Source organism: Cynocephalus volans, chromosome 7 (assembly GCF_027409185.1).
Source record: "Cynocephalus volans isolate mCynVol1 chromosome 7, mCynVol1.pri, whole genome shotgun sequence".
NCBI lineage: Eukaryota > Metazoa > Chordata > Mammalia > Dermoptera > Cynocephalidae > Cynocephalus > Cynocephalus volans.
This window is the reverse complement of record NC_084466.1, coordinates 144,322,364-144,344,076: the sequence shown is the minus strand read 5'-3', so window position 1 is coordinate 144,344,076 and position 21,713 is coordinate 144,322,364. Positions and strand designations below refer to the sequence as shown.

Here is a 21,713-nt window from a genome sequence, read left to right as displayed (position 1 = left end):
ACAACATCTGTTTTGTTCTCTGCCATGTCCGCAGCACCTAGCACACTGCGGTGCTCAATGCACTTCTGAAAATGAGTGAGTGAATGATAGAAACTCTTCTCCAGACGAAGGCTGCCACCTCCCAGACAGGGGACTGCTCCCTGTCCAGGGCCAAGGTCACTGTGCTTTTCTCACAATTGCAGAAAATCTTGGGAGCCTCTAACTTACCAACCTGGATAGTCCTGGTTTAGCAACCCTCTGTGAATCAAAACTAAGTCAAGCTTGACCTGCAGAGTGCCCAGCATAGACAGATGCAGCCTGGTAAGGCGGCCAGTATGAGTTTTCTCTGTAATTTACAATTTGCTATCTTGGGGAGAAAGCACCTGCTCAGAATCTAACAATTAAAACAAAAAGAATGATACCTTGCCTTTAATTTATTTTTTACAGGAGTATGAACTTTGTCAATGATTAAAAAAAGAAAGGAACAGAAAATGAACACTGAACACTGTGTTCCTCACATTCCTTTTCTGATTCTTATCAGTGTCATCTGAATATTTTTGTGTAGTTGTGGTTGGCCTCTGTGTTTCTGCTTTACATTCTTTTTATGTTTAGAATTGCTGTATGTGCACATTTCCACGTGCTGACAGTTCACATACTTTTTCTTTGTTTCTTTTTGCTATTCTGAAACTTGATCTTTTAGTTTAACTCTATGTCTTGGAAATCTTTGTAAACAGCAAACATAGAGCTATCTCCTTATATTTCACAGTTGGTGGTGTCCACTGGTGGATGAACCCTATGTTCAAGCAGCCCCCTGTTGGTGGGCATTTAAGTTGTATTCTTTTTTCTTTTTTCTTTTTTTTTTCTGGCCGGTAAGGGGATTGCAGCCCTCGGCACAGTGTGGTCTGCACCGCGCTCAGCCAGTGAATGCACCGGCTGTCCCTATATAGGATCCGAACCCGCAGCCTCGGTGCTACCAGTGCCGCACTCTTCCGAGTGAGCCACAGGGCCAGCCCTAAGTTGTATTCTTAAAAAAAAAACAAAAACAAAAAAGAATTGCATACAATATTGCGATGAACATCCTCAAGTAAAATTTTGTTTATGTGCTGGAATTTATCTGTAGGAAAAATCCCTGGCAGTGGATATGCTGGGTTAAAGAATATGAACACATAAAATTAAACTGTCCTCTAAAATGGTTGTCCCAATTTACACACTCTCCAGTAATCCATTTATTTTTTAAAGGTGACATGCTGTTGTATATGTTGATGTTTATTTTTATCATTTTCCTTTTGTTGAGTCTTTGAGTTATTTCTCATGTTTTAGACTGTCATTTTTAATCTTTGTTAGTTGTAAGGTTATCTTAATTTTGCAAATCCCCTAATATTTGAGTTTTGTACTCTTGAAAACTTAAGAGTTATGTAGAAAGAGGTAGTATTTCATCATGATTGTTTTCCATCTTGTGCAGACAAGAAAACTGAGGTCCAGGGTTAGGTGTTTTGCCCAGAACTATTCTGTTAATGGCAGAGCTTAGCTGAGATCCTGTCCCCTGCCTGTCCCTGCAGAGCACTTTCCCCCATGCAATGCTCTGAAGAAGGTACCAACCCAGCCCCCTCTGCAGCTCAGTTGGTGGAAGTGTGCAAGTTGTGGTTAAATCCATCTGTACCTTGGCATAGGGGTGTCCTTGGTATAGGGCTGTCCTTGGTCTAGGGGTGTCCTTGGTGTTGTGGTGTTCTTGTTCTAGGGGTGTCCTTGGTGCAGGGGTGTCCTTGGTATAGGGGTCACCTTGCTGACTGGTCCTCCAGAGCTGGGCACTGAGGTGACAGTCAGTCCCCTGGACTGATGGCTGAGGACCTATCCTACTGTGCCTCTTGGTCCTTGGGGCTCTGTTTTTGCAAGCCTGTTGGTTGGAGTCTGGGCAGTCTGTGGCCGTGAAACAGACTGACGCTGAACTGCTTCCTTCGCCAGGGGTTTGAACTGGGTCCCTTGGCTCAGTAACACAACCACTGGAATTTATCAGCCACAGGTTTCTAGGAAATGCAAATTAAGGGCCGCAAAAGAAATTCAGGAGGATTTTGAAGAGGAGAAACACTAGGATGAGCTTCCTCTGGGGGTTGTGAAGAAGAGTATTTGGGGGATTAGAAACCCAGCAAGTGTTAGGAGACTAGCTTTTCTCTAGCTGGACAGGCACTGGAAAGGTGACTTTACCTGCACAGAAGTGATTGGAAGGAGGGGATGGGTCGTACTACTTCAGGGTACAATCTGTAGGGTAGAGCAGGTGGCTGGTGGCTCTCTAGTTCCAATTCCCAGCAAACTCAAAACTCATATGATGTTCAGGACCTGCCCTCCTAATGGCACCCCACCTAGAGGCCTGGGAGCTAAACTTCCGTTCCTCAGTGTGGCCTATCTTATCTAGACATCACATTGATTAGCCCCTTTAAGTCATTCAGACTAGAGTGAGAATGACAGATAGGAAATATTTTAAAATTTAAATGAAACGCTAGGAAACCCAGAGACAGTACTGCTTGGTGGAATGTGAGGCAGACCTCTGAAGTACGGATGCCTTTCAACTTAAGATTTTCATTTCTGAAGCCCCTTCATTCTGTATCCCCGTCCCCCCCGCCAAACCCCTAAAAGCCAGAAAAGCAGCAGTCAGGAACTTGTCATTTCTTTTTTGGAAATCTGTCAACTCTCTCTATGATGGACTCTTACAATCAACCCAAAATGCTGTGTGCTTTTACTGGAACCCAAGCAGATGAAAGTGTCTCTAGGGGACACCATTTCTCTCCCTTCGTGAAGTCACATGAAGCAATGTCTTTCATCCTCCTTCTGCAGGTGCCGATGAGGAGTACATTTATATGAACAAAGTGACGGTCAACAAGCAACAGAATGCTGAGTCTCCAGACAAGGGTATGGGGTTGGGACGGCTGACGGGATGGCCAGCTCCCGGGAGGGGAGGGTACAAAGCTCGGGTCCGTCCCGCCCTCCCTCCTCCCAGCCAGCACACAGACACGCCAGTGGAGTTATTTTTGGAGGCCACATTTTGGTTGGTGGTATTTTGGGTTGATGTATTTTGGGATGTTTCAACATCCCCTCCCCCATGCCCGTTGGATAAGGAATCTGGCCCTAAAATCTCTTGGCTGTTCCCAGCATCATCCCAGGAACGGGAAGTCATAATTCAGATGTCTAAGAAAGCGTCTGTGTGTGCTGCTGGTCCCATGGTTCCAGCTGACGTCTTTTGTTAGAAATCTGTTTGGAGGTAAGGGAGAAGAGGGTGGTGTCAGCAACGACCTTCATATTTAAAGGTGATGTTCAAAGGAGCTCTCGTTGGCAGAACTTTGCCGCTTCCATTGGAAAGACATATGCTGTCCTCCGTGGTGCCTCTGCTGTCTCTCTGCTCACTGCTCAGTGTTCTGCTCATTGCTTTTCTCTGAAAACTGCCAGGAGTGGGTCTGGCAGGACCCCAGGGAAGCCCAGAGGTTTGCAGAGCTGTCCAATTGCAGGAGGTGGGGGTGAGGGAAGAGGAAGCTCCATCTCCCAGCTCCCAAGCCTGTGACTCAAACACAAAGGCCTGGAGAGGGGTGGGGACACAGCACCCCAGCGCACTCAGTCCTGCTCGAGGCTTGCCTTCGAGACATCAGCCACCAAAGCCCGTGTCTGAGCCTTTCTGTCCCAGAGATTGCTGCAATGGTCAGAAGAGCCTTTGGTGCCTTTCCCTGAAAGTGCACGGACGGTTGGTGGCCTAACTTCCTCACTATGGCTTCTCCACCTCCAGCCCGCCACCAAGCCTGGGACTTGGCAGAACTCATCCAGATGAGAGTGGCCACTCTGCCCAGGGTTGTTTGTCTTCCGGGTAAACTGTAGGAGGAAGGAGCCATAATCACAGGGTCGGTGCTGAGAGTGGCTCAATATAGTGACCGCCAGGCAGCGCCTCTGCTCGCTACAGCTCTGTGGCCAGGCCATTTTTGACACGGGCAGGTTGGGGAGAGGGTGTGGAGCCTGCCCGAAACCCCAAGCTTGGAGGAAAACCAACTTCAACTCCAGGGACTGGCTGCCTGGGTAATTAACATGTGTGACCAGATGTTCCTGGGTACTGAGACCCTGCTGTGAGGCTGTACACCGCTTATGAAGCCTTCTCCTCTTGCTGCCTGCAGCGCCCGAGGAGCAGTGCCCGCTGACCAATGGGGAGCCTGGCCAGCACGCCTCAGCCCCTCAAAAGAGCCTTCCAGACCTCCCGCCACCCAAGATCGTAAGTGTCACTCCAGGACCCCTCGTTTCTCTGACTTGGGCCCCTTGCATGTCCATTGTCCTCACAGGTGTCGATGTATAAACATCTGGCATTTTCTGAGCACCTACTGTGTACAGTGCATGGGGCAAGGCACTGGGAGAGACAAAGCAGGTGACTGCTCATGTGCTCAGGGCTGCAATACACCAGATGCGGAGGGGGATGGGCACGGGAGATTTGATCAAGTGCCACCAAGTGTCTGTCACTACCCCAGGCTCTTTCCACAGCACCATGTGAGCAGGACCATGTACAGCTGTGGTCACCAGCTGAGGCCACAGAGAACTTTTAATAATTTGTAAATCATATCACACTCCACTTCCTGCTTGAAACCCACTAACAGCTCTTATTAAACTTAGAAGAAAACATCCCCAGTCCTCATCATGGCCCCAGGGCCTGTGCGGTCTGGCCCAGCTGTGTGTCCAGACTTGTCCTGCCTGCTCTTCCCTGGCCTCCCCCTGCTCCTGGTTGGTGCCACTGTGGTTGGTCCTGCCCCAGGGACTTTGCGCTTCCCTGGCGCCTGGCTCCTCAGTGCCTCCTCATCTCTCAGCAGTTCTCAGTCCTTCCTCGACCTGGCTAAGTGAGGCATTCCAGGCCTGACCCGGCCCCGTTGCTGTCTGCCCCAACCCCCAGTCATGCCCCCATGGCACTTGCCACTGTTGGAACAGTCTTGTTCATTATTTGACTCCTGCACCAGATGTACTCTCCGTAGACAGGGACCAGGGCTCTCATTTACGACCTCATGTCCAGTGTCTGCACACCGTAGGCCATACACAATGATTCATTTGGATGGATGGATGGAATCGCAGAATCATATAGGGCTGGATTCAGATCCCAGCTCTGCCAAGTACTAGCTCTTTGACCTTGAGCAAGTCACTTAAGGTTTCTCATCCCTGGTTTCCTGGTATTTAAATGGAAGGAATGTTAACATCTGTCTCCTTGGATGGTCTTATTCAATGGGCAAAGGATGTAAGCCACTCAGCATGGCGGATGGCATACTGTGCCAGTATTCAGTGAGGTAAGGAGTAGTAGTAGTATTTTTTGGGTGAGGATGCCTAATGTGGCACAAACTCAAAGTAGCAGAGGCAGCATTTGAATCCATGTTCTTTCCTCTGTAAGATGTGATTGGGGCAGCTTCCCAGAGGAGGGATAAGGCCACAGCTGGGAAGGGTTTGTATAGGTAGAAGGGGTCTTGGGGTCAGCGCCAGCAGGAAGCTGACCCCACCCATAGTCACTGAGCTCCAGCTAAGCGACCCATCACCTGATCTGTGGGCTCGAGTCACTGCTGAGTGAGTCCCAACCCCAGAATGGCTCTGGACCAGCCCCTTCATTCATGGCTTCCTGAGGGTTCCTCAAGCTTCTCTCACCTGCACCCATAGCTGGGGACACTGACTCTACCATGTGGGGTGAGTGGAGCAGTTCTGGAGTGCCTGAGACAGTGTCCCATTGCATGAGGCCCCTCAAGCTGGGTGACAGCTGTGGGGATACTTTATCTTAGGCTGGGTGACACTTGATGGGCTGATCCTGAGTCCTTGGGTGTCCCCTATGATGCTGATGAGGCTGGTGACTGCCACACCCTGAGATTCCACCCTACTCCATGCACACAAACATGACCCTCTCCACCACATGTCGAGATGGGTATTGTCACAGTGTTTCATATGACGAAGCAGGCTCAGAGTTGAGGTCCCACAGCTGGGAGGTAGCCCAGCCAGGATTGGAATGCAGGTCTGCTGATGTCCAGGCCTCCTTGCCACCTTCCTGATTTACTGTCTCTGTAGCAGAGGAAGGGTGCCAAGTCATGATCCTTGGGGGTCAACACCTGGTGTGTGGGGGGTTCACCAGGCAGAATCTCACTGGCACTGAGTACTGAGTATTCTATAGAGTCTCACCAGCATTGAGTACTGAGTGTTCTAGAAATCTGTTTTACAAACACAGTGTGGACTGAGAGGCTCAAGGTCTGGGACCAGATTATATTTACAAACTAATTGGGTCATGGTGAGTCTCAGCAGCCTCTAGGATTCTGGCGCTGGCTTTTATCGCTCCTTTGCCAGGGTCCTGGACCTCTGGCACAAGGGGCCTCTGAGCAAGGTGAAGTGTAGGGGGAGGGAAGGCAAGTGACAGACCTCCTGCTCTAGACTGTGTGACTGGGGGCTGCTCTGGGCCAGGAGAGGCTGGTGTTTGTGTTTAAGAAAAATCTGGTGATGGAGTTGAGGAAAATATCACCACCCAGGAATAGCACGATCCCAGGGTGGCCTTTCAGACGTCTGGTAATTGTTTCTGTGGACAGACTCCAGGTCCTGGGGTGATTTCCAGCAAAGCCAGCTGACTTTACAGTATCTGCCTGCTCCCTCCCTCCTCGTGGACATTTTCTGCTGAGAAGGACGAGGGTGCACACTGCAGCTCCTTGTCTACGTCCCTCCTAGCTCTGTCCTAGTACCCACCCCCACCCCGGGGGCTTCCAGATATGGCATGAGGAAGGGGTGGTGTCCACCGGGGACTCTGCTCCTCGCCCGCACACATGCACACGTCTTTGTTCCTTCAGGCCTCCTCTCTGGTCAAGTCTAGGCCGAAGTGGCCATAACTCTTGAGTCCAAGGCCCCCAGGGAGCAGCATCAGGGCAGAGCTGAGTCTCAGGCTCTGAAGGAGGAAAAGCAGTGGCCTCGTGGGGAGGGAGCGTGGCAGCTTGACCCTCTGGCCTGAGTCTGGAGTGACCCTTGAGCCCCTCTTCCTCAGGCAGAGAAAACCCATCCCCTTCTCCCTGATCCAAGAGTGTCAGAGTTCCTCCACCTCATGCAGGACCCCACACCAGCACCTGGCCCCAGGCTCACCGTGGCTGCAGCAGACACTGGCTGTCTGTCTGGAGTCCCCATTGCCTATGGCAGGGCCTGGATCATGGCCTCTGTCCCAGGCTGAGAACGCCTGTCAGCCACGAGCCTGGTTCTCTCTACAGTGGCTTGGGTCCTCACTGCAGCCCCGCTGAGAGACTCGGTGGAGAGCAGACCCGTCCAGCAATGGAAGGGGCAGCCAGGGGTCTGTAGCAACCTCATGGGTGTGGACAGTGACTCAGGCAGCTGTGGCCTTTCCAGGCCGCTGTCTGCCCAGCCAGGTGCTGTGGTCACTGCGGGAGAAACAGATGTTGCTGGCCACTGTCTGTGCTCCTGGCTAGCACAGCCGTCTCCACCCCGTTTCCCCATGAGGCCCGAACATGTGTTGGCGCTCGTCTTAAGTAAGCCACGCTGTGGGGGAAGCAGCTTACTCCCCAAGAGGACATTGCCATGGTCAGTCTGGGAAGCTGGGGCTGGCCCGTCCACGGACCCCCAGCAAGGAACCTTCGTAGTACACTCTGGGGCAGGACGCTTAGAGCTGCAAAGACGCCTGAGGTCATCTGGGCCACCCTCTGTCTTCAGCTCTTATGTCCAATCTGAATCAGGGGTTGGCAAACTATAGCCTGAAGGCCAGATTCAACCCAGCACCTGCTTTAATAAATAAGGAGTTATTGGAACACTGCCACACTTATTCAGTCATGTGTCATTTGTGGATGCTTTTGTGCTGTGCTGCAACAGTAGTGATGAATAGCTGAGATAAGACACCACAAATGGCCCACACATCCCTAAAGTCGTTACTGTTTGGCCCTCTACAGAACAAATTTGCTGACTTCTGATGAATCCTGCTGAGCAGGACGACTTTCTTCCATCGTCGCTTCCTCTGAACAGTCAGAAAGTTCTTTCAGGTTTTGAAGTCAAATCTCTTCTCCACCTTCATTTCATATTCATAATCTTCACTGTCATAATGGTGATGATATCTAAGATAATAGCCCTTTCTCCTTAACCCTGCAAGATGAGGATCTCTCTCCTTTGGCCTCTGATAATGTCTGTGTGAGTATGTGACTCTTCTGAATTGTTAGCTAGATGGCTTCATCATTTACTTGACATTGGCGCTCATCTTTTGCTCCAGCTGGGACTTGGTCCTGCTCCTCCTTAGCAAGTCGAGGCAGAGCTTGGGCTGAGCCAGGTCAGGCCCAAACGTCTCCTCTGCACCCTTCCTCCCCCAACATATACATGAAACTTTTCTCCCTTGAGTTCTTTTTACATATTATCTTTTTAGTTTAGTAAATCTAATACTCATTGAGTATTTAATAGTGCTAAGCACAATTTAATCCTTTAAACACCCAGTGTGACAGATATTTCTACTCTCCCCATTTTACACTGAGGCCCAGAGAGGTTAAGTTTGTTGCACAGAGTCACCCAGTATATTAGTCCATTTCTGTTGCTTGTAACAAAATACATGGAACTGTGTAGTTTATAAGAGAGGGAAATTTATTGCTTACAGTTTGGGAGGCTGGGAAGTCCTGAGTACAGGGAACACGTTGTTGGTAGTGACAGTGACACAGGGATCTCACATGGCAGAATATGGCAGAGCAGAGGGAGAGAACTAACTCCTTACTCCTCCTTTTAAAGCCGTGAACCATGCCCACTACCACCATTAAACCATCAATTTATTAATTCACTTACTCATGCATGGTCCTCACAATCTAATTGCCTCTTCAAGGCCCCACCTTTCAGTTAGCATAATAGGATTTCCCACTCTCCTAACACTGTCACAATGGGGATTAAGTTTCTTATATATGGACTTTGGGGGACACAATTCAATCCAAGGCACACAGCTAGGATGTGCGGGTGTCAGGATTCAAGCCTGGCCCTGGATGGTGTGGTCCTCATCTCTGCCCTACACTGCCTGTCTGTATTGATCCATTTACAGTAGATTTTGCAGAGAGTTTTGGGAGACTCTGACAAAACAGTGCCTGGTGCTCTACCCTAGACAGGATGATAGGCCCCTAGAGACAGACCCTGTGGTGACAGTGACTCCTTGGGAGCTCCTGCAGAAGGGTTCATTCCTCCTTTGTCCTATTCTAATTGTGGGAATCCTGACCTGGAGCAGGGCTTCTTGGAGGCTAGAGCTGGAGGCCCAGCCAGCAGGATGTGTGAGCCCCAGGAGACCTTGTGGCTTCTAAGGTGAGAGGGCACTTTCCCCTTGGACCCCAGGAAGTCAGCTCTCAGAGGGCCATGCCTGGGTCTCATAGGTAGTCCTTTCTCTGGCTGCTGGCTGGCCAGGACACCAGGAATGGCCAAGAGAGCAGAGACATCTCACCAGGCTAGTGGCAGCAAAGATGAGGGTCATTCCCTAGCAGCTACGGGCTGTATGCCCACTGGAGGCAAGGCCCTCACCCTCAGGAAGGTGCCCGGCCTGAGGTGCTATGCACCTGTCTCCTGCAGCAGCCCCGGTCTGCTTAGGAAATGACCAGATGATTCTAGGCCCTCCTGTGCACTGAGGGGTGTTGCACTCTCAGGGGAGGGGTCCAGCATCCTACTGGGGCAGATGCTGTTTAGGGACCACTTCTGTTTCTTCTGTCAGTTTTGTTGGAATGAGGCTGGATCTAGCTGGAAGATATCTGGTGCAGGACCCAGGCTGTGGCCTGGCCTCTGTGACACCCCATTAGGGCCAACCCTGTTCATGCAGATCTATCTCAGCTTGTAGGTCCAGTGATTTGGTTCTGCAACGATGACAATAGCCTCCTCATATTTCATTTAGGCCCGGCTCTGTAGAAACATCATCATGTTTTATCTCATTGAATCTTCAAAACAACCCAAGTATTACTCTTATTTTATAGAGAAGGAAGCCAAGACTCAGAGAGGCTGACACGTACTCAAAGTTAAATCTATGAAGTCCTAAAGGCTGGATTTAAGCCAAGTTACATTAACTCTAGGGTCCATGTAAATAGACTATAGGCTCCAAGCCACACAGGACTTGGCTCTGGGGATCCTGCCTTCTTCCCTGGGGGAAGCTAGAATGGACACTCCTGCATCCTGGGCTTGGCACTGTCCCACAGAGGCTGAGCCTAGGCTGATTGTCCTCCCACCGTATTCTGGGCCAGGAGCTACCTGTTCAGAAGTCCCCCCAAATAGGCCTATTTTCTAAGGTTGGGTTTCTGGATCCCTAGTCTCACCCCCAGCCCTTCAAAAAGGAGAGCAGGGAATCCCTAAGGCTCAGGGACCATCTTGAGCTCGGGGCCCTGTGGGGACCTTCCATTGGCCACCTCCTCTGTCATCTCCCCCTGCCACCTTCCCTCCCTTAAAGCCTTCTGGTGCTTTCACTTGGAGCTCCCTGGGGGCCCAGACCTGCCTGCCCATGTGCAGCGTCCAGCACAAGGACTTCTCAGAACCGAGAGTGGGAATGCCCTTCACATTGTGCCACTTGTGTTCTCAACTCTATGCATATTCCCGTGGCCCTCCTCAGGGGTCTCATGTTTCAGGAAGACACTGGAGAGTCACATTCGTGGGCACTTACACCTGCATGACCAATGTCACATACTACTGCAACAGTCGCCCTCTTTTTCCTCCCCCGCTATAGTTCACAAGGCTGTTGTTCATGGTCTAGTGTCCAGTGTACAAGTGGAATAATGGAGGGACAGTGAATGGTTTCATGTATATGTTCTTTATTCTACTCAAATTACACACGTCCACCCATCCCACGTAAGAGGCTCGGGGTCGTCTTTGAGACTCAGTTCAAAGATCCTGTCCTTGGGGCATCCTTCCTTGGTCCTAGATGCTGCTCTTACCCTCCTCTGATTTTGGAAGAACTCTGACCTTATCGGATAAAGCACTACTAACAGTGCACTTGGTCGGGACCTGTTAACAATTCACCATCTAGCTAAGTCTTCCTTAGGACGGACTCCTGACGTCTGGACGCGTCCCTCACAGCTGCTACAGGGGAGCCGTCCAGTATTTGCTGAACCAGTGATTAAACTTTATTGTGGCAAAAGTTAGGGATTTAGAAAACTGGTCCTCTTCCTCCATGTGCCATTGATTAGACCTTGTCTTTTTAGAAAGTATGTTCCATTTGAAAGCTGTAATAGCTTCCACAACAGCCCGACACTATCTGGACCTTAAAGTGCATCACACGCCATGTGTGTAACAGTGTGTTGTGTGTGTGATGGGAGGCTTTGAGCCTCACCCTGCAGAGGAGAAAGCTGAGGCTCAGCAGCTTAGAAATGCACCCAAGTCCCTCAACTGGCTGCACACCACACACAGGGTGCTGGGTGACTGACGGGACTCATGGTGTTCCACCTGCCCAGGTTGCTTCAAGTCCAATTGGGCTTTTTTTCTCCTGGACATCCCCCCTCCTTCCACCCAAAGGGTTAATTATAAGTTGCCCCCAGATATTGTCATATCTGAAAATGTTTGTTTTATCTGTTCATGCCACAGATTCCAGAACGGAAGCTGCTCGCCATCCCAAAGATCGAGTCTCCTGAGGGTTACTATGAAGAGGCTGAGCCGTATGACAGGTCCCTCAATGGTACATCCTACTGGCGTGGGCTCGGAGGGGGTCTAGCTGCTTCCTGCACAGGGGTCGGTGTTCACTCATCTGGCGGTGACTGGCTCGCTCATCCTGGCTGGAAGACAGAGGGCAGTCTAGGCTGCTGTGACCAGAGAGTGTGGCCCAGATTGGGAACTGGCCACAGAACGTTTGGCCTTTAGTCTGAATAGGAAACTGACACCCACAGCAGACCCATCTCACCTGCAAGGAGGGGCCAGAGATGGCACACAATGAGCAGGTTTCCTGCGTCTGCTATTTTCTGCATTCTCACCCAGAAATTGCTGAATTTAGTACAAAAGGTTATAGAGGAGAGGTGTGTTGGCCAAGGGCACCGGGCCCTGGTAAGCAGTGGAAATGGTGGTCAGGCTGAGCCTGAGCTCAGTTTCCCCATCCTTTCATTGGACTGATGGTTATTGTGCCCCCACTATGTGTCAGGGTCTGGAGCCCAGCGTCCCAGCACTTAGATTCTATGAGAGGAGACAGACTGCAAATGAACATAGGATGTGTCTGGTGGTGATAGTGTTAGGTTGGAAAACAGAGTAGGGGCTGGGTGGCGGCAGGGGAAGAGTGTTATTTTAGAAAGAGCAGGCCTCGCTGATAGTGTGACCTTGAGCAGATTCCTGGATGAAGTGGGGAGGGGGGTGGGCAGATGCCTGCAGACAGAGAGCACAGCAAGTGCAAAGGCCCCGAGGCAGGGGGATTCTTGGCATGTTTGAGGAGCAACAAGGAGGCCAGCATGGCAGGAGCAGGGGAGGTGGGGACAGTGACAGGAGATAGGGATACAGAAGGGGCTGCAGGCCACAGCAAGGACTTTGGCTCTTCTTTGAATGAGACGGTGAGCTTTTTGGAGGGTTACTCAGTGACTGTCCTAACTTAGGTATTAAAAGAGCACTGTGTGAACGGGCACCGTGTGAACGAGCTGTGCAGGCAGGGCTCACACTGGAACCCTCTGGGGTTCTATTACACAGAAAGGCCCCAAAGGATCTGGAAGAGATGGTTGTAACCCTAGTCTGCAGGGCGGCTGGACTCCAGTCCTCCCCTTCTTACTGCCTTCTATTTCCTTCCTTTGTAAGCGTAAAGACTTTGAAAGCATAAAGCAATTTGCAAATGTAAAAAGTGAGGGATGCTGGGGGTGGAAGTGAACTTGACTGAAGGGGGCATTGGTGGTTCAGTGAAGCCCAGGACCAGGGATGAGATGGGACCGGTGACTTGGAACCACATGGGATTCTCCTCCTCTTCCTTCACACTTCACCTGCTGCCTCCGGCCCCAGGAACTGTGTGGGAGGTGAAGGCCTGTTGGTACTGAGGTTATTCTAAGAGGCTGGCACTGTGGTTAGACGTCACTTAGCTTTAACCCACTGAGCATGGAGGTGTTGCCGAGTCACCGGGCCAGGCTGTGATTTCAGACCAGAGCTGAGGGTGCGGTGCTGCTATCTGGAGGCATCTCGAAGGTGGAAACAGTGACTCACCCATGCGGTGAGCACCTCGGTGTATCCTAAGCCCGTCTCTCTAGGGTGTGGCTTGAGCCAGCCAGGACCTGTCTCCCAGACGCGCCTGGAGGCTGGCTTGTGGTGCAGACAATTCATCTCGACACAAACAAGTGGTCAGAAAGACCAGGCTTCTTGGTGTTTGTCTCTCACCTGTGAGTTCACATGGATTGTGGCCAGGCCTAGGGGTCATCAGAAGGACAGCCTGCACTCTCCATGTAGAGTGGGTCAGGAAAGCTTCTAGATGGAGAAAACCCAGCTGGGAAATAAATAGCGGGTGTGTGGGAAGACCATGTTCCCCCTCCCCCCCCACCGGATGAAGGCTGGGGATGCCTCGGGAGAAGCAGCTGTGCTCAGCAGAGGGAGAGCCTCACCTGCAGTGTAAGCCGCCTGTCTGCACTTCCCGCCGGTCCCCACACCTGTCTGAGCAGTGCGACTGCAGGTTGCAGTGGGAGGAGCCAGCTGGGGCCCCAGCATCTTGCTGTAGTTGGTTGGCCAGCGGCAATTTTGCTGACTTCCTGCACAAGACCAGTTGCTTGGATTCTTGTCCTGCTTTGTCAGCAGTGTCCCCACACCACTCCACTGGGTCACGTTCCTTTCTCCGAGCAAACGTTTAGCAAGTGCCCTGATGGCCTATACTGGAGATAGCAGGTCTGTCCTGCTTGCCCCAGACACCAGGTACTTTGCGGATGGTCTTTCTTGCTGGGGTAATGCCAGCTGCTGTAACAAATAACCCTCAATTTCAGTTGACAGTAACACAATAAAAATCTGTTTCGTCTCATGGAGCAGTTTAGTGTGGGTGTTACTGGTTTTCATGAGGTTTAGTTACCTGGGCTCTGTCCATGTTTGTCTCGGCCACCGTGTAAGGCCATAGAAGCCTCTGCAAGGAGAAAGCAGAGAACCTCTATCTGCTTCTGGAAAGCACCAGACAGGTGACAGGTCATGTCTGCATGTGAAAGGGGCTGGGAAATGATGTCCTTGGCTGGGCTGTGGCCCCTCCTATAAGCCCACGCTTCTGACGGGAAAGCAGATGCCTCTGGTGGGCAGGCGGCTATGTAGCCACAACTGGGTCTGTCTCTTAGGGTCTCTGCACTTGGGCGTTCCCTCTGTTCATCTTGTCTCTCTCCTATTGCCTCTGTCTGTGTTTCTGAATATTGTGCAGGTCATTCTGGCAGATTTCTCCCCACTGGAGTCCCCAGATGGGTGCAGGCGCCTGAAGGAGTCATTTATGCCACAATCACCTTGGGTACTGCTTGTCCCCAAAGCTAGAATGACAGTGACCCCTTGCCTGCTGCCTGGCTCAAGATGGGTGCATGCTCTGACATGGCCACTGTCCTCTCCCCATCCTCGTGCATGGGCCCTGCCTGTGCACACCCATGTGCCATCCTTTCAGAGGAGTGACTTACTCTGCCTGGCATTGGAACACGTGACTGAAAGACCCACAGTGTGCATGGTTCTGCCCTTGGTTCCCAGGGACTTCCTGCAGGACACAGTTGGGTACAGTCCACCTGGGGATGGCAAATATGGGGATGGGATTGTCTGAGCATTCTGCCTTTCATTCTGGCTTGCCCTACACTCCCCGGAAGCCACGTATCTGTTCTAAGATTATCTTACATTGATGGTGTGCTATGATCCCTCTTAGGGATACATAAAATTAATTCATTTGTTCTAAATTTCCTCCATGCTACTCCAGGAGCTATGATTTACTGCTGTTTCTCAGTTAGCTTCCTGATACCTGCATGGAGTAGCATGGGCAGGTGTTAGAATTCTCCATGAAGCACGTGGGGCAACCCCAGAAGCACAAAACATTGGGATGTACCCAGCCTCATCGCACTAAACTCTGTAGCCTCCCTCTGTTAATTTTTGTTACTGAAGAAGGAAGAATCCCAAGTACATTGCATCATGCTTCTTATTTCACTTATTGGACAGATAATACAATACTAACAATGAAGAAAAAATTTTAGAAGTCACCCTGATTCTACCATGCTACCAAATCAACTATTTTGAATTCTCTGTGTTGCCTTACAGTACTGATCTGTTTGCCTATATAATTCTAATTGTGCTTTCTCCTGAATTATCATATCTTAGGGAGTTTATTTAGCTGCAGACTAGATTTCAGAGTTTTAACTGATTATTGTTGCATGGTATGCTCCTAAGTAGTCGAAATCAACTTTACTTTCCCAACTCCCCTCTGCTGACTGTTAAATAGCACTTGAATGAATATCTTAATGCATGTAACATCCTCTCTCCTCTTTTTAAAAACTAGTTTAGTTTCCTAGGATAAACTCCCAGGGCTGGAATTTATTGGATCAAAGAGTATGGGTGTTTTTATGGCTCTTGAAACAACAGATTGCTTTCCGAGAGGCTTGTGTTAATTTACATTGCCACCAGCAATATGAGAGTTCAGTGTCTCCCAGTGCTGTTTTCAATCTTTCCTTATTTAATATATTTAATAAAATTATAAACTGTGCAACTTCTTTATTAAGCCATGAAGAGAAGTAGCACCACACTGCTCTGAAGGAAAATTGATACTAAAATATGTAAGGTGTTATTTTTAGAAATATTAAAATAAAATAAAACAGATTTTCATTGGCACTGTAGCTAGAATAACTTTTGCAATGGCCTCATTCAGTTTTCCTATATCCCAATTCAAATTATGGTTCTGTTTTCCTACTATGCAGGACGCTAGCTGTGCAGATAGGAGAAGGGGCTTCTGGAGTCTTCTGAGAGGCCTTAGGGACCCATGGACTGTCCCTCTTCTGAAGGGTGTCATGGGGGGGAAAGAGTATAATTCAATCTGAGTCAAGAGGGGGGCAGAACAAAGACTGCTTTGTAGACATCACAGGAGAGTAGAGGGTAGAGGGTGGGCCCCTTTTCTAACCATTCGAGCTGCTCAGGAATGGAAAGGAATGTCTAGTGATCACGAGGTAGTGAGTCCCTGTCCCCAGGGGATCCAGGCAGAGCAGCAAGGTTACAATGGACAGGACTCCTGTGCTCCTCTGGGGGTTGAACCGGGGATCCTGAGGTTCCTTTTTCTCCATTCCCTGCTTTTCAAGGATGGAGATTTCATTTTTTCAGAGGTGATTGCTTTTCTTCACATAATTTTTGTTGGCCTTGAATAGAGCAGTGAGGCCTGGAGAATAGAACAACTCTTTCAGGGTGGTGGGGGCAGAAGGTAGAAATGGACGCAGGTAGAGTATGCATAAAGTCAGTGCTTTGGTGAGTGTTGGGATGCTTTCAAAATGACAAAAACATGGTGGGGTTGGCTGATTGCCAGAGGTAGAGGAAGGGTTTAAGTTGGGAACAAGCGAAAGGAGCTAAGTTTGTGCTAGGTGTTCAGCAGAGAGGAAAAGGGAAGAGAGCCTGTGGAGCATGAGTGGATTTTTGACCTGGCCTTTTATTTCTGAGGTGCCACAGCCCCTTCCCCTGACACCGCACAGAACCAGGCAGAGCAGGTGGGCAGGTGGGCAGGTGAGAGGCCTGCTGGGTGCACAGCTCAGGGCCCAGGTGGTCTTCTCTTCCCTGACCCCTTAGAGTGAGAGTTCCAGGCCTGGAAGAACCTGGAAACATCCCCCCCCAATTCTTCAGTTGAGGAAACAGAGGCCCAGAGTAGGGGAACCTGCCTCTCAAGAGCAAACCATCGGTCTCCTGGGGGGGGGTCTGTGGAATCTGAGATGACAGGATTTGAGGAAAATGGAAAGACTTGTGGTTTTAAGTTAATTGTCTTGTGGCCAGAGGCAGCCGCCCAGGAGCTTTGCTGAGGGGGGTTGGGGGCAGGAAAGCCAGCCCTGGCCTCGGTTGGAGGCTGTGGGGCTGGTTCAGGGGCACGGGCAGGCCGGTGGGTTGAGGCCTGGGCCACTGGCTGCCCTCCTGGCCAGCGGGGCCCTGACTGGGCCGGTCTTCCTTGCAGAGGATGGTGAGGCTGTGAGCAGCTCCTACGAGTCCTACGACGAGGAGGAGAGCAGCAAGGGCAAGTCGGCCCCCCACCAGTGGCCCTCGCCTGAGGCCAGCATCGAGCTGATGCGTGACGCCCGCATCTGCGCCTTCCTGTGGCGCAAGAAGTGGCTGGGGCAGTGGGCCAAGCAGCTCTGTGTCATCAGGGACACCAGGCTTCTGGTCAGTCGGCCCCTTCTCTCCTCTGGGGGAGGGGGTGGGCGGGGGCAGGGCAGGGAGGACAGATTGTCCCTGATACTAGGGGTTTAGAGCCTTTTTATATCAGGAGATTTTAAGCTCTCCCTAACCTGAAATTGTAGGCAGAACTGTGCGTGTGTGGGTGAACGTGCTTTTTCTGAACTAGAAAGGTCTAGTAGTATCCATTAGGCTCTCAAAGGGGGCTGGGATTACCACTGTCTCCCCCTCCCCACTCCATCCTGTACACCTTTTTTTGAGAGACACATCTTTCTGTTCCCTAGTCCTTCCAGTCAGGGGTCCCCTAGCCCAGCCCCCAGCCCCAATTCTGGCTCGTGCTTTTGTCTGTGCAGCATGAGAAACCTAGGAATCTTCTCAGAAGCTATAGTATTTTGAGTTACTGATTGTAAGACAGGACCCATAAAGGAATCAGAAGATATTACTCTGACAATCATCCTGTTTCCTGTTATTTTAAATTAAGATTCATAGTTTAATGTCCTGACTTGAAGTTCCATGGAATTATTATAAACACCTTTGCTTCACTGGTTACATCATGTCATGCTCTGTGCGTATGTTATTTTGGGTAACCCTGTTAAGCAACCCTGTAAGGACCCCCATTGTACAAATGAGCGGCAGAAAGTGAAAGTTATCCACAGAGGATGCATTTTACGAGCCCTCCAGGCCTGGAGCAAGTTGGAACCATTTGGGTTTTCCTAGGGTCCAGGAGCATCCCTGGCCAAGGCCAGTGAGGAGGTGGCTTGGGAAGGGAAGCAATCTGATGCTGAGAACAGGAGTTGCTGGGATCTGAGGCTAAGGCTCGGGGCCTGCTTTGGGGCATCCAGTCTCCTAGTCCTGTTGGATAAAGTCGGGATCTTGGTGGGTCCTGCAGTGTCCAGTGACCCCTCCTTGGCAGAACCTGGCTAGGCCTGGCACCCCTGGAAAAGTAGGGTATCTTTTCTTTACTTCCAGTGCTACAAATCGTCCAAGGACCACAGCCCTCAGCTGGACGTGAACTTGCTGGGCAGCAGTGTGGTTCACAAGGAGAAGCAAGTACGGAAGAAGGAGCATAAGCTCAAGATCACGCCGATGAACGCCGATGTGATCGTGCTGGGCCTGCAGAGCAAGGACCAGGCTGAGCAGTGGCTCCGGGTGAGGGGGCCAGGGGAATGGGCTGCTCCCCACCAGGGCTTGCTCTGAGGGGCTCCTGCAGTCCCAGCTCCCAGCTTTGTCTAAAGGGATGGAGAATGTGGTCAAGGGTAAAGGTCTATGATCCATCAGGTTCCCAGGCTCCCTGAGGTCTACGCGATGCCATCAGTCTCAGGGAAATGGATCATAGCGCTCTGCCGTGAGGGCTTCTCAGGAGCCTGGACTTGGGCCCGAGTTGAATTCACTTACCTCTTTGCCTCTAGTGCGTCATCACTGGCCTCCTTATTAAAAGAGAATAGAGGTCACTACCATTTGTTAAGTATTTACCATGGACCGTGGGCTTTTAGCAAATATGACCCACCTAAGCACGCTGGGGATAGCTGGGCAATGTTAATGTCCCATTTTACAGGAATGGAGATTAAGGCTCAGAGGGCAGAGGTGGCTAATCAGGGTCACTGGGAAAGTGAGTGGCAGCACTGGATTTCAACCTAGGACTCTGACCACATGCAGTGTTTTCTCTCACCACAAATGCACATGGTAGCTCTGTCCACACTTACCCACGGTGTGATGATGACGAAGCACCTGGACAGGGGCTTTTCTGCCCCATGTTAGGTGAGAGCTTGATGATTCCAGAAGGTATAAGGTTTGCACCAAGAAGGGACCCACAGTTCCAGAAGGGTCTCTAAACCCAATAGGGCCCCAGAGCCGCCCTTCCCTGCTTCCTGCTGCCCACTCTACCTGCATGTCCCACATATAATCCTGCATGTATTACCCACCCTCCACCCACACCCCCATCTGCCACCCTAGCTAAGCACAAACACCTTGGTGAGCCTGTCAGAAACTGACCTGGACCAGCTTATGAAAGCATGACTGAAAACAGAGGCTGCCCGAGGCACTGCCCCTGCCCTCCCCCCCCCAGGGCTGAGTACCTCAGATTTGCAGCAAGCGGGCTGTCTGTGGTAACCCAAACAATTCTCAATGTTTTGAGAATTCCAGGCCCTGCCTAGCCAAGCTTCTAGGAGAAGCTGATAGGTACCTCAGTCCTTACTGCACATTTTTCGGGTGGTTACAGACAGTGGCACAGACAGGAAGGGCCACTGCACAGACAGGTCTGTGGTTTGGCTTCACAGTCTCCATGAGAATTCCTGGGAGAATGTTTGCTGTGAGAGGCCTAGCCTGGGCATTTAAGAGCAAGGGCTTTGGGTTCAAATCCTGGCTTCACCCTTTCTTAGCTGAGTGATCTTGGGTTGGCACGTTAACGCATACTAAGTGCTTAGCATTGAACCTGGTGTAGACTGAGTGCTCCATGAAACTGGGATGGTCCAGATGAGACCTCTCAGGCTCAGAAAGAGTGAGGGGCCTGTCCTGGGCTGCAGAGCTGACTAGGACCCAGGGCCCTGAGTGGCTGGTTTGTTTTTTAATCATCTTCTCTTGCCCAGGTCTCCTGTCTCTATGGTAGCTCCCCCCATCCTCACCCACTATACACACACTTAACACACACATGCACCCACATTTACACACACATCATACACACACATTTGAACGTACACACATGCAGCACACACATTTGTACACATATATGCCTACATGCACGTGCACACACATGCACCCACACTGCTTTTGCTCCCAGTACCCAGTGCTGTCTTTTTGACTGCTCAGACCCACCCACCCTTCCCCTGACCACAGCTTCCCTCCCCAAACTCCCACACCCTCTGCCTGAGACCCCTGGCCCCATAGCCTCTGCTGGACTTCAAAGACAAGAAGGCTCTCAGAAGGCACCGCCTCTCTGAGTCCAGCTTCACAGAGAGACCCTTTTCCTCCCTGGACAGATGAGTGCAGAAGTGGATTTGGCTATGAGTGCCTGGCTCTGAGCAGCTGCCACTCTTGCAGTTTAGTGGCACATGTCAGCCTATCCAACGGGCTCTCCATCTAGCTGCATCAGTTTTGTCAAACCTACTTGCCTTCCCTGGGCCTCTGTGTCTAATTCTGCATAATCCCACCTGTGCCCAGGGTGAGACGAGATGGTAGTAAATGGGAGATGCTAAGTATGGGATAAGAGTCCCAGAAAAGGAAGGCACAAGGTGGGGCTTTTCAAAAGAAGCAGAAATGCCCAATGCCTTTGAGCCTGAACTCCTGGCTTAGTGGTGCTGCCCCTGGGCAGCTGCATCTGTGTGTTCAGACCCAAGTTAGTAAGGACAGTAATGAACATGTCTGACCATGCTGGATACTTTTCACACGAGTCCTCACAGCTACCCCGTGGTGTAGCTGTTGTCCCATCTTACAGATGTGGTGACTGAGGCTAAGCTCACACAGCTAGTCTGCTGACTCCAGTGCCTGCAATCTTCCCATGACACTTTGTTGCCTATTCAGTATGGACCAAAGTCCTGAAGTAGAGTCAACCTAAGAAGTGAGAAATGGCCTAAGTTGGGAGAGTTGGAAGCTGGGTCAAGGCTGTTGGCATGCATGCTCCCCAAGCAGCGTAGAGACTCCACAGAGAGTGCCACGGCCCCCCAAAGCTAGGGGACATCCAGCAAATGCAGTTCATCACACCCACAGCAGGACAGCACCCCTGCCCGAGTGGTGGCAGAAGGGCAGCTTGTGGAGCTGAGAGCTGGCTGCTCGGGTCATCTTTGGGCTTTGCTGCCGAGGTCCCCCTTGCCCACCCCAGAACATGTGGAGGAAGGGGCCTGCCCAGCTGTATCCCGAGGCCATGTGCGGCGGGGGTGGGGTGGCCATCCTCTCTTCCTTGGACATCATGCATCTTCTCTCTCATCTCCACCCACGCTCCCTGCCCTGGAGGGGCTCCAGCTTTGGTCTGGCCGTGAGTGCAGGCCTGGAGGGCCTGTCAGGGACACTGCCTCTGCTGAAGGCTTTCTTCTTGCTTCAGGTCATCCAGGAGGTGAGCGGCCTGCCTTCCGAAGGAGCGCCCGAGGGAAACCAATACAGCCCGGATGCCCAGCGCCTCAACTGTCAGAAGGTAAGCCCCCACCTGCCTGGAGGGAGAGCCCGACCCCACTTCTCCGTAAAAATTAAAAGTGTAAAATTGGGAGCTTCATTTTTGTATTTCAGCCCAATTAGTAAGAAACATACAATGCTTGGCTAGGAGCAGTAACTTTGGCTTGGCAGGAAAACAGATGAAATTGATACAGACCTAAAATATTTTCTTGCTTGAGAGAGGAAGCTTTATTGGAGCAAAAGCGACTTTGCCTTACATTCTTAAGCAGGGAGATTTATTTTATGAGGCTCTTCCTTCCCACCAATTCCCCACCAGAGCCCCCTGGGTGGGACAGTGTCTCAGTGGGTATCCCAACCCCAGGGCTCTA

The 21,713-nt window shown here is 51.0% G+C and overlaps 1 protein-coding gene across 3 annotated transcripts in view; it reads left to right on the top strand.

Moving 5' to 3' along the window:
- The first annotated feature begins 2,816 nt into the window (after positions 1-2,816).
- Positions 2,817-21,713, top strand: part of AFAP1L2 (actin filament associated protein 1 like 2) — a 31,860-nt gene continuing 12,963 nt past the window's right edge. For 2 of the 3 annotated variants that reach the window (XM_063102083.1, XM_063102082.1), the window contains exons 1-7: positions 2,817-2,883; positions 4,128-4,222; positions 11,518-11,608; positions 14,279-14,362; positions 17,027-17,232; positions 18,214-18,393; positions 21,278-21,367. In XM_063102083.1, coding sequence (XP_062958153.1) covers positions 2,832-2,883; positions 4,128-4,222; positions 11,518-11,608; positions 14,279-14,362; positions 17,027-17,232; positions 18,214-18,393; positions 21,278-21,367 — 798 coding nt within the window. In that variant the 5' untranslated portion in view covers positions 2,817-2,831. The remainder of the gene's footprint in view (positions 2,884-4,127; positions 4,223-11,517; positions 11,609-14,278; positions 14,363-17,026; positions 17,233-18,213; positions 18,394-21,277; positions 21,368-21,713) is intronic. The other variant, XM_063102084.1, reaches the window with a different exon arrangement.